The 11,713-nt window shown below is 32.6% G+C and overlaps 2 protein-coding genes across 3 annotated transcripts; both read right to left on the minus strand.

The window, feature by feature from the left end:
- Positions 1-544: 544 nt before the first annotated feature.
- Positions 545-6,590, minus strand: LOC101208476 (putative uridine kinase C227.14). Its single transcript, XM_004143818.3, has 12 exons — positions 6,343-6,590; positions 5,896-6,047; positions 5,753-5,796; positions 4,481-4,558; positions 3,362-3,554; positions 3,007-3,037; positions 2,869-2,927; positions 2,587-2,660; positions 1,999-2,085; positions 1,772-1,833; positions 1,158-1,186; positions 545-1,063 (listed from the first exon to the last, which is right to left on the minus strand). The coding sequence occupies exons 1-12, from the start codon at positions 6,374-6,376 to the stop codon at positions 977-979; spliced, it is 930 nt and encodes a 309-aa protein (XP_004143866.1). The 5' UTR covers positions 6,377-6,590; the 3' UTR covers positions 545-976.
- Positions 6,591-7,715: 1,125 nt separating this feature from the next.
- On the minus strand, positions 7,716-10,593 carry LOC101209698 (short-chain dehydrogenase TIC 32 A, chloroplastic). 2 transcript variants are annotated; one of them, XM_004143906.3, is made up of 8 exons: positions 10,258-10,593; positions 9,948-10,179; positions 9,764-9,843; positions 9,508-9,664; positions 8,751-8,832; positions 8,565-8,652; positions 8,423-8,469; positions 7,716-8,269 (listed from the first exon to the last, which is right to left on the minus strand). In XM_004143906.3, the coding sequence occupies exons 1-8, from the start codon at positions 10,373-10,375 to the stop codon at positions 8,069-8,071; spliced, it is 1,005 nt and encodes a 334-aa protein (XP_004143954.1). In that variant the 5' UTR covers positions 10,376-10,593; the 3' UTR covers positions 7,716-8,068. The 2 variants fall into 2 exon arrangements, with proteins under 2 accessions (XP_004143954.1, XP_011654698.1); XM_011656396.2 differs by having other exon boundaries at positions 8,751-8,835.
- Positions 10,594-11,713: the final 1,120 nt, after the last annotated feature.

Raw genomic sequence — 11,713 nt, forward strand, 5'->3', positions numbered from 1 at the left:
AAAATAATACAAATAAATAGACTTGGTTATTTGTCTTAGATAAACACAATTTTGATCTCTGGATCACCAACAATTTTGTTTAGAACAATTCATACACACAATCCATGTTTTGTGTGGTGTGTGTTATTTTTAGTTGTTTCCTTCAAGTATAAGAACACGATGAACAAAAATGTAGAGAATTGGATGGAGCAGCTAGAAGCTCATTCAACTATCATACTTCTCATTGTTCCATTCAAGAATTCTCATATAAACCCATGGAAAGTCATACTAATGCATGATTAATTTTTAAATTGTTAAAAATCACTCTAGAAACCAATAAATTTTCATATTATCAAAATTAGTATTACATGTTCTTGAGTGATTTTAAACCCAACAAAAGTAATTTAATAACCTTAAAACCATATCCAAATAGTAACATCCAGAAATTTTGTTGACAGAGGCTTTATAATTTTGTAAAAATGATCTAAGAAAAAAAATATTAAAAGTGAAAATGCGGAACTGAATTGAGTCTAGAGGGAGCTAGATGATTGTTTTACTACTAGGATAGCTAATAATAATAGTATTATATCAGTAAGAGCATAAAATTGGGAGGATGGATCCTATACTAAATCCATTGTGCAACCAAACCTCTGATCTTTGACTCTAGTTCACGTTCATGTTGACATTTGCAACATCTTCGTTAGCCTTATAAAAAAGGTTACGAGCTAAGCCAAACCCTACTATGACTATACAATTCCTTATCTTCAAACCACAGCTGCTTAATCAACAAGATTAAAATCAGAAGTTCTCCATAATATTTCTTATACATAACCTCTGATTTTCAGGACATCCAATTTATTTTGATTCCTTGTCAATAATGACCTCCAGAGCTTGGAAAGGTCTTAAGACAAGACAAAGCAGATGAAAGGAAAATTCAATTCTAAGGGATGCAGGAGATGAAAGTCCTCCAACAGTGAAGGAAAATTCAATTCTACATTCAGAAATCGACTGACCTAATCAATAAATCTGCGTTCTTCTTGGACTTCATTATGAGCTCAGCATTGGGTCGGTCATTGTACTCAATCTGTTGTATGTTTGAATGTTAGTTTAGGGATATGCTATCAAGGAACAATAAAATGTAAACAGAGTGAAAATAAATCAAAGAATGAGGAACTTACGCGCCATTTGGCAACGTCAGGAGGTTTTCCTAATTGAGTTCGATCATGCAGGAAAGAGTAGCATAGAATGTTAATCAACAAATAAGGTTATTTCTTGGTTGAATTATCAAAATACCCCTAATTTATGGAGCTTGTTTCAATTTAACCTTTGAGTTTTGAAGTTTGTTTCAAAACAACTATAGATTGTTGCAGTTAAATTCACAGATGAAAAATGTTTGTATTGATTTATGTGAACAAATCTAAACAAATACATGAAAGAGAATAAAGTTACATGACGCACCTAAACCATACCTCTTGTCCCCTCTTCCCCCCTATGTAGCCAATTTTGTTTTGTTTTGTTTTTTTTATTTTTTTCACTAATCCCAACCCCAAATTAGTTTACTGTCTAGATTCGTACGCTTAATCAACACAAACAGACACAAATTTTCCGTCCACAAATTTAATGGCAAAAGACTTCAAAAGTCTTTTTTGGATAAAAAGAAAGAAAAATAAACCCTTTAAGCTTCAAAGGTTAAATGTAATTTTTAAAACTGCAACAATAATTGAAACACGGACACTGACCAACTCAATATTTTTCATATTTAAAAAATGCGTCCACTCGGATATCATCATACCTGTTGAAATATGTCTTTTGAGAACTCGTTCCATCGATTTGTCGATATCTATTTCTACGAACCTGGGCAATCAATACAATCATATAAATCACCAATAAGAACGAAAAAGAGAATCTTTGTGCAAATGGAACACAAACTTGCATTCTCTGCTTATCTTTCAAATTAATATGAGTGAAATATCAAGGTTATCTTCCAAGCTTGCAAGCCTCAAGGTAATGTATACTTACCATTTCTCATCGAATATTGATGAGATTTCTTTCCAAACCCCATCGTCGAGTAATAAATAATTTCCTTCTACTATAACAACCTTGTGCCTGAAAGTAAAAGAATATACTTTGTAATAAAATGAAATAAAACCATTTTCAGAACCAGTTTGTAGGGGTGACATTCAATCTCAAAATAAAAAATAGATTGATTTTCCAACCAACTCGTTGTTGGTGTAGACAAAGAAGGATCGAAGCAGAAAACCCCATGCATATTTTTTAGAAAACACTTTCACATTATTTTGAAGAAATCAGATAGATCAAATCTTGATATTCTAAACTTCATCCTTCAGGCAGCCAATTGATACACTTTTTCAACAGAGTTCAACAGATTAGTTAAGACTGGTATCAGCTTTCCCTCTCTGGATTTTGTAATTTATTGACTTTTAATAGTATTTTCTAGTTTATGTTGGGTCAAACAAGTGTACCCAAAAAAAGCATTCCGTTGGTTATAATAATGTTTGTAAGGGAAATGTCTGTAGTCTGCCAAATTATTTGCATAGATTGACTATACAGTAGTGCCCCGGTAAAAAGAAACAAGAAATCACTTACTGAAGGCCCACGAAGATGTCATCCTCAACTGGATCACCGACACCATGATCAAATGATGGTGCATATACTGATCCCTGGAGAAGCCATCATTTAAAATCGAACTTAAAGAAAGCAATTGAAGATAAACACATCTTACTTAAGCACGGCAGCTCAAACAGGATAGAAAATAGGGATAGCAAAAGCAAGATGTTTTTGACATAGAGAAGTTGTTCGTTACAGTTGCAACTCTACAATTTACAGCACCAACATACAATATTCTTCCATCCTCGGTAAGTAAATTACCTGACTTCTTAGTGTCTTGAGGCATGTAAGTAGCAGCTGAGGATTGAATGTCCAAGGAGCTGATTCATCAATTAGAAATCAACCCTCCTGGTGCTTGCAAGGAATAAAATCAACAATTAAAATAACTTGAGATCTCACCTCCCCGTCTTGCATGCGCTTCCTCCGGATTCTATTGACATGAGAACACAGGGGTTGCAGTTAGAAGTACGAAAAGGCAACATACATGACATACAAGACTTACAGGAAGAGAGATGCTTTGAATTAACATGGTAAAAGATGGCTGGACTGCCGGCAGTAAGCAAGATTTTAGCAAAATTATATTCCACGTACTTAATATCTCAAGAAAATGAAACTGAATTTAAAACAACTAAATCTCCACATGTACTCTATCATCCTATAAGTTATAAAAAAATTCTGATGGTTTGCGTGTCATGTGAAAATTGTTCAAACAAAAGAGGCAGGGTGACTCTGGGAAAATCGACTTACAACTCACCTCCATTGAATCAAGCTGAGAACGATAAAGATGGAAACCATCCATAGGGAGAACAGCAGCAACATCAGCAGGATTTACTTGAGAATCCATTGAAGAAGCTTTCTGGGGCCATAACTTATTTAAACGTTGGACCACTTCAGATGCTATAGTGGTTTTGCCAGCACCAGGGGGACCAGCCAAACCTACAATATATCTGCACGATCAGGTAAATACAAACAATAAAAAAGTGAATATTAAGTATTCACACACTCAAATATAGTAATAAAATTGAAAGAGGGGAAACAAGGAGGCTACCGGGAATTCTGAAATTTATAAGAAAATAAGCTGACTTTATTCACACACTCAAATATAAACAGATTTATCTTAGTTCCAAGTATAATAATGCATTTTTAATTAAGGCTTATACAACGTAAAGTCAGTTCGGTTGCTGTTTGTTCCATCTGACAAGACCTCCAGAGTCATTCATGTTTGAGTCCACAATGTTAGATCAAATTTGAAGCCAAATAATCATCTCAGTTAAAGATGATTCACCCTCTTATAAGAATTTGTAATACTCGTATATAGTGGGACACACATCCCTAATTCTTGACTGAAATATGGAATTACATGTGCTTTCACACAGCATGAAGGGCTTTGGTGCCCTCCCTGCGGTGATCAAGAGTCAATAGAATAGAAACGAGTGAATAGCCAAGATGAAAAATCAAATGTCTTATTGGAGATTCAAGGGTTTTTCCATTTTTCTTTCGTTTCTTTCTTTTCTCCTTTTTTCTAGAAGATACCAAATTTCATTGGAAAAAAAGAAAAAATACAAGGGGTAACGAGTCCCAAACAAAAATCTGAAAAAGGCACCATCTTTGCAAGAACAGATAATTATCATTAAAATTCTACTGAGTAGATTTTGTCCGTCTATTAAAATAATGGTCCTGGTTTAAGTAATAAGATTCAACGTTTCTAATGGGGCAATAGCAATACGATTAAATTAACAATACAGAATGGATAGCAGATGCTACTTAGTTCACAACAATTTTGTAGAACTTTTTTTTTTTTGGTTAAAAAAGTATTTATTATCTGTGTCCTCCCCCAATCCCCATTTTTTACAGCCTTGGAAGGTGTACTTACTTAAGATCAGGATCTGAAGCTGCTGCTGCTGTTGGAAGAAGACGTCTTGCTAGATCATCATATATGTCATCTATACACCTTGAGAGATAATAAAAAGAACGTAAAAAATGAATACAAGAAAATTGGAAAGAGAAAAATTATTAGTTATTTATATGGATAGAGAAGCAAATATATAACTATGTTTAAAATGCTGAAACCATTCTTTGAAACTGTAGAGCTCATTTTGCATAATGCAGCAGCTCTTACTCCCAACAGGGGGGTACAAAATTCTCATTAAGAAATGGAGAAATAAAAATAGAAAACAGCATCACGATTTGAGCAATACTTGTGAGTTGTGAAAGGGATGCTACCAAACAATTTGATTAGTATTCCTACTTATCTTCTGCCCATGGTCTGTTAGTCGATTAATGTTTGCAGTATTCTGAAATTCATAGTTATTAAGACAGCACAATATCATGCAATCTATATCTAAGAAGTAAAATGCATGATTCTTCCTCTACAACGCACAAAAATATTCTTTATCTTATAATTTATAAAATTTAATTGCTTAACAAGACTTAGCACTCAACTGATTGAAGATTTTTAAGTTAATGAAAGCAGTCCCCTCAAGCTTGAAAATTAAATGTCAACAAGAGCTTAACTCAATTGACACCTGTATACACTTGAGGACAATAGGTCCCGATTCAAATCCACCACTCCAATTTGTACTAAAAAAGAAGTCTGTAAATTAAATATCTATTCTTAGTATAAAAAAAAATCTACCAAGGTTAGGTTGGAAATAACCAAAATATTAGCGAGGGTTGTCCCTAACAATTGGTATCAAAGCTATGCTCTTCATTTCGATGTCTGTAGAGTCCTCAAGTGTTGAACAAAGAAGTGGTTAGCCTCGAAAAAAAAAATTGTTGTGATCTGTGGTTAGGTGATCTGTTCCGATGAAGAGGAGTTGACCTAGATAAAGAGTTAGATAGATATATGACAATTCAAGGTCCTTTGTTAGAGGAGATGATTGTTGGATATTCGACCAAACCCATCCATTGGCTAGATAAAGAGTAGATCACGGTATAATAGTGAAGGAAATATTTCCATTACTATGAGGTCTTTGGGTGAAATTAAAAAGTAAAATCAAGCAGACTCTCCCAAAGTGGACAAAATTATACGAATGTGGAGATAGTCCTTGTCCCCATCAGAGTCCTATATTTTCTTTTGCAGTTTCCAAACCATGGAATCAGTTGAAATACAAATATGGCCATTTAAGATAGTTTGTTAGCGTACCTGCCCTCTACAACAGAAAATTCTCTCTTTTGGCTGCAAAAGACCTGGAAAAGGGAAAGATTCAACAGTGACATTTCAGAGTTCATATAAAAAGAATCGAAAGCAATTATTGAGGCCGTGAGATAGAAAGAAAGAGAACTTACAGTCACACACTTATTCTTCCTACAGAAACCATTAGTCTGACCACAGTGCAGTGATCGATACTTATAGGCTGAATTGAATGACAGAAAGTTATGATCTCTTGGTACAGGTTTTTCCTTCACGAAAGAAACCAATTCTGCAGATAAATTTATTCCTGAAATGAAAAACATAACAAGACGTTTCAGTTGACTAACTGTTGAAAATGATAATGTGCACAAATCCTCTATGCAGTAACACAATTACATCAACAATCGACTTGAGGATAAATGCAATCGAGAGCAAATTGAAGCTCCTCTACTCTAATAACTTTAACATAATTAGTTTTCTCAATATTCAATAATTCGAGACAATATTCATGAACTGTATGATCGGAGGAAAGTAACCTGGTGAAGAACTAGAAGAACAGAGATGCAATATGAAAAGAAGTAAAATGATTACAGTCTACATACCTTTTGCGGCAGCTAGAGAAAATGAAGCTTCCATGGCGGAATTATGAAGAAAAGGAGAATGTTGAGTTCAAGAAAATAATTTAAATGGAAACTAGAAACTCCATGGAAACTGATTAATCCAAGAGAGACTCAAGAGCTCCAAGCATCATCAACCATATCCATGATTCTCACTGCCTTTCACGGCGTTCTGAATTGAAGACAGAGATGACGGTCGGCTCAACCGAACCACCAAATTGCGAACCGGTTGACTCCGTCGAAAAAGGTAGTGTGCCACGTTACGCTCAACCCAAATATCGCATAATCTGATATTTTGAATCTAATTGTTAAATCAATTTAGATTTTAACGGGCCTCATTCATGGGCTTATCGTCTGTCCTTCGACTTTGTTAGTAGGCCCATTGAGTTTACATCCACAATAATGAACCTAAAATTGCTTTCTTTAAAATTACGCTTTTAGATTCTAGTTATGAGGATAGATAACTTCTTTTAAAAAAACCAAATTTATTATTTAAAGTTAGATAAAATAACTTAAAATTATAAAACACTTACTCCAAGAACCAAACTTTTTGTCAAAACCAATAAATAAAAATGCTCATCATGAAAATCTATATCAAGAATATCTATTATTATCTTGATAGTTAGAAACGTAAATCTTCTTTTCTTATTCTTAATCTATTTTAATTGGAGCATCTTAGCATTTATAAAATATAGTAAAAAAATTATAAATTTTATTATATTTCATAATAGATTAGTGATATTAGTAACAAAACTTAGAAAAACATAATTCAAACTTAACTTAAATACTAAACTAGTTATTTTGAATAAATATTTCATAATAGATTCACCCTAGTTTGACCAATCACATTGACAACTATTTGATCTTATCATATTTAATTTTTTATATTTTAGGTAAGAGACCACTCATAATTTAAATCTATGTCTTAAAAAAAGAAAACTCTTTTTTAAAAACTAAGGCCACATGTTAGTAGGTCCTATGTTTTGATCAAAACCCCAAAAATCAAGGTTTTTTTTTCCCTCCAATTATTAAAAATAAAATTTCTAAAAAATTAATCCCACCCACATGAAAAACTGCCACCAACCTACCCCACATCCCCCCCAAAGTCCAAAGATACAATACGCCGTCGTTTTCCTATTCTATACATTAAACAAAAGCATGGGTCTTTCAAATAATTGGATTGAAAAAAAAAACTATAGCAATTTGCGTAATTTTAATTATTTTATTAAAAAAGAAAAAGAACCTTTTTTTTCTTTTTCTTTTCTTGCTTTAAATCTGACCCAAGAATCATAGTATCATGATGATTAAATGATCTTACACACAGCCAAATCCTCCAATACTTTTGATGGGTCCAATGATTTAATGAAAGTTTAAAGAGAGCACTTAACTTGGCTCATATGTGACAACCAGAATTAAATTGAAAAAATATATATATTATATTATACACATGAGAAGTAAAGTTCAACTATTTGATTATATATAATATATATATCCATGACCATATTCTAAAAAAGAAAAAATAAAAAATAAAACTATATATATATATTCCTTCCCCCCCCACTACCTAGCTAGCTTCTTGCTTTTTGTCTACCTACCATCTATTAATATATTTTTATAATTGATTTTTGGACTAAGATTCTCTCTCTCCAAACAAAACAAGCAATTTCTTTTTCTTTCTTTTTTTTTCTCTCTTTCTTTTGGAGTTATTAAATTATTCCAATGCATTGTTTGGATCGAAAAGAAGCTTTGAGTTTGCGTTGACCATGATCTCGGAGGCGGACCACAGACGGGCGGCCTCCGACGGGCTGCCAGCCAGCTTGGACGGTGACGATTCGTTGCAGTCGACGAAATACTTGCCGGTGACGTGGCGTAGCCTCGGATTTGTCGCCACGTAGCATGTCGTTGCCGCCGCCTGTGGAAGGAAGGAAAATCAGAAATGGCCTTTGTGTCAGTTCTTTTACTATATAGCCTTTTCTTCTTTCTTTCCTCGGGAAATTACAAACAGAAAATGTAAACTAATAATCACAGTAAATAAAAAAAATGGAAGTTTGGGTTGTATGTATACCTGAGGTATTGTCTTCAAGAGCTTGGAAGCCATGAAGAACACCAAATCTGCAATACATGGTTTTAAAAACAATAGATTAAAATTTAAATGTACTATGTAGCGTATTCATTAAAAGAAAGAAAAAAAAAGAAAGTTCATATACCTGTGATGAAGCCTTCACGATCTCTAGTAAGTCGAGTTCTGACGATTCCGGGATGGACGCAGTTCACCGTAACATTAGCTCCCATTTGCTAAATCAAATAAAATAAATATTTGATTAAAAAAAAGTTTAGATTAAGAAGAAAAAGAAAAGGAGAGAGTTAATATAATAATATGAAGATTAAAGAACCTTGAATCGGCGAGCAAGTTCGTGGGTATGAAGAACGTTGGCAAGTTTAGAGAGCGCGTAAGCACGTGTCGCATCGTAATTCCTGCTGGGAATCCCACCCACATTAACTGTATTAGATCATTTAATTATACATTACTTCTCATAAAGTCAAATCTCATCCTCTCTTTTATTACTCTATTTTATACAAAAACATTCATTTAGTTTTTTTTTTCTTTAAGATTATTATGATCATTTGTGATTAAAGAGTTTGGTTGATTGTAATAAATATATGGAGTGAATTTTTTAAAAAATTAATTAAAAAACTTTGTCCATGAATTGTAATAAAGTGACCATTTTATTACAATTTTTAAAGATCAAAATAATCACTTTTAAATGGTTCAAATTTCATAAAGAAACTAAATACTTTATTTCAAATGATTTCTTTTAAATACAGCATAAATTTATTTAAGTTGTTTTACATGTGAAAATAGTTTTTCTTTTATTCATAATAATACCTCCAAAGAAAATCCACTAAAATAATCAATCATTTATTTACTATTTTAACTAAGAAAGAACCAAATAGTAACTTTTGCGACTATAGTAACTGAAGGAAAAATAGTTATTGTTTTCTTAGTTAAAAAAAGTACAAAGATAAAACCTTCACCCTCTAGAAAATCGTTTTGGAAATATATGGAATGAAAATGAACTTTTGTTTTTAAAAATAAGATCAGTACAAAAAGAATAAAAAATAAAAAAGCTTTCAATATTAAATACATACCTTTTATTCCGGCTAATCTGGCCGAGATATTTGAGGATATCGCCGGAAAACCAGCCATGAATACTCGACGAAACGTTCACAATCCGGCCCTCAACCCCTGTCACTTTCGCCGTCTCCACCATCTTATTCACCAACAGTTTCGTCAACAGAAAATGCCCTGAAATTATTTCATTACGTTAATCAATATATCCCCTTTTTCTCCCTATAAAAATCTCATAAATAAATTATCATCATTCAAACAAAAAAAAAAAGTTACCCAAATAATTAGTAGCGAATGTCATCTCTATCCCATCCTCCGTTATTGCATGCTCGTGCGAGAATTTCCCCGCATTGTTACTAAAACCCAAACAAAAAAAGAAAAAAGAGTTCAATACCATAGAGATCGACCAAATTAGCAATTTTTTTGCAAAAAAAAACGAAGGTGTGATTAGGGAATTTACATGAGGAGATTAAGCGGGAGATTAAGGGATTCAAATTGAGAAACAAAGGTTCTAACAGAAGACAAAGAGCTCAAATCGAGTGACATAACAATAATCTCGGAATCAGAGCATTCCGACTCAATCCGAGCCTTGGTTTCTTCAGCGGCTTTAATGTTCCGCGACGGGAGGATTAAACGAGCCCCACGTTTTGCAAGAATCCGAGCCGTCTCAGCTCCAATCCCTGATGTGGCACCTGAAGTAAAAAAGATGGTTAAAAATCCCTTTTATTCATGATAACGAAAGAAGTTAAAGTTGAAGTTAGTTACGTTACCGGTGATGATGGCGGTGAAGGAAGGAGGGAGGGAGGCGGTGACGTGTTCGGCGGTAGATTTGGAGCCGAAGCCGGAGGGGCCGGGGGAGCCGGAGAGGTAGTTGAAGGAGAGAAGCATGTTATTGTTTTCCTTTTGTTTCTTCAATGGAGGGGATATCGATCGATGTCAGAAATGGCAGGTCACGCCGTTGTTCATCTGTCAATTTTGAGCTAAGAGAAGGGGGGTTGGGTTTGGGTTCGGACTGTAATTTATAAGGCAGGATGAGAGAGAATGAAATAGGTGGATAACATATTTGTCATTTTAGTATGAGAGACTGTGAGGGAGAGGGATTTGTTTAATTTATATATAGGGTAATTGGGAGCTTCCATTTATTTATTTATGTACTTTTCTTTCTTTCTATAATGTAATTATGATTTTTTTTTAGATTGGATTGTTGATCTCTCCCTTATCGTTTTCTTTTCCACTTTATTGTCAAAAAAAAAAAAAAATCATTAAAAAAAAATGTTAATAGAATTCACATCATTCCTAAACATCTATGGAATATTGTTAAATAAATAGTTTTCTTTTTATTGTTGAAAACTGTACACTTAATTTATCATGTAATTTGACAACTTAGTGAAGATGATGGTGCAAGATGTATTTAAGCTAAATTTGATGGATTTATTTATAATTTTGTGTTTTAGAAAACTTTAAAGGATAATAATTTCAATGCAACATTTTCGATTATCCTTCGTATGAAAGGGACTAGGTTAATATTACTATGTATAGAATTTTGTAAATAATAACAAAAAAGAGTTTTTTTTTCTTTTTTCTTTAACAACATTTTTCTTTTAACATAAAAAAGGTCAGAAAAAGGAAAATATATCGTCCAAAAATATTAATTTTAAAATAGATATATTATTTAGAAAAAAGAAAAAGATCACGCCACATATCAAATCATTTAACATATTACACAGTAGACTATATAAACAATACCTAACTTTATAATTCAGACTTAGAATTAGAACTTTAAAGGTTTTATAAAATAAACAAATTTGAAGAAATTACTTTATGTTATGAACACTTGAATCTACTTTAATATTTGAAAAAAAAAAACATTACTTTTATTCGAAACAGAACACTAAACTTGAATTTTTAATTTATAGCTTGAAAAAAAGTTTCATACGCAAACTTTTAATTTTCTTAAAATAATGTTTAGTTAAATTTTGAATTATGAAAGTTGACACGTGGCTATTGCCTTTTTCACTTTTTTTTTAATATTGAAAAATCTCAAGAGCCTTTTTTGTATATCTAGCTAAAAACGACGACGTTCCAATTCACTTTGACCTAATAAAAGCTTTTCTTTTTCTTTTTTGGATAAATTTCTCTACTTTTTTTTTTATTTGCTTTTATGTGATTTTAATATATATGGTCACTTTTATAATGAATCCTAACTTGATTAACCATTAAAGAAAA

Source organism: Cucumis sativus, chromosome 5, assembly GCF_000004075.3.
Source record: "Cucumis sativus cultivar 9930 chromosome 5, Cucumber_9930_V3, whole genome shotgun sequence".
Lineage (NCBI taxonomy): Eukaryota > Viridiplantae > Streptophyta > Magnoliopsida > Cucurbitales > Cucurbitaceae > Cucumis > Cucumis sativus.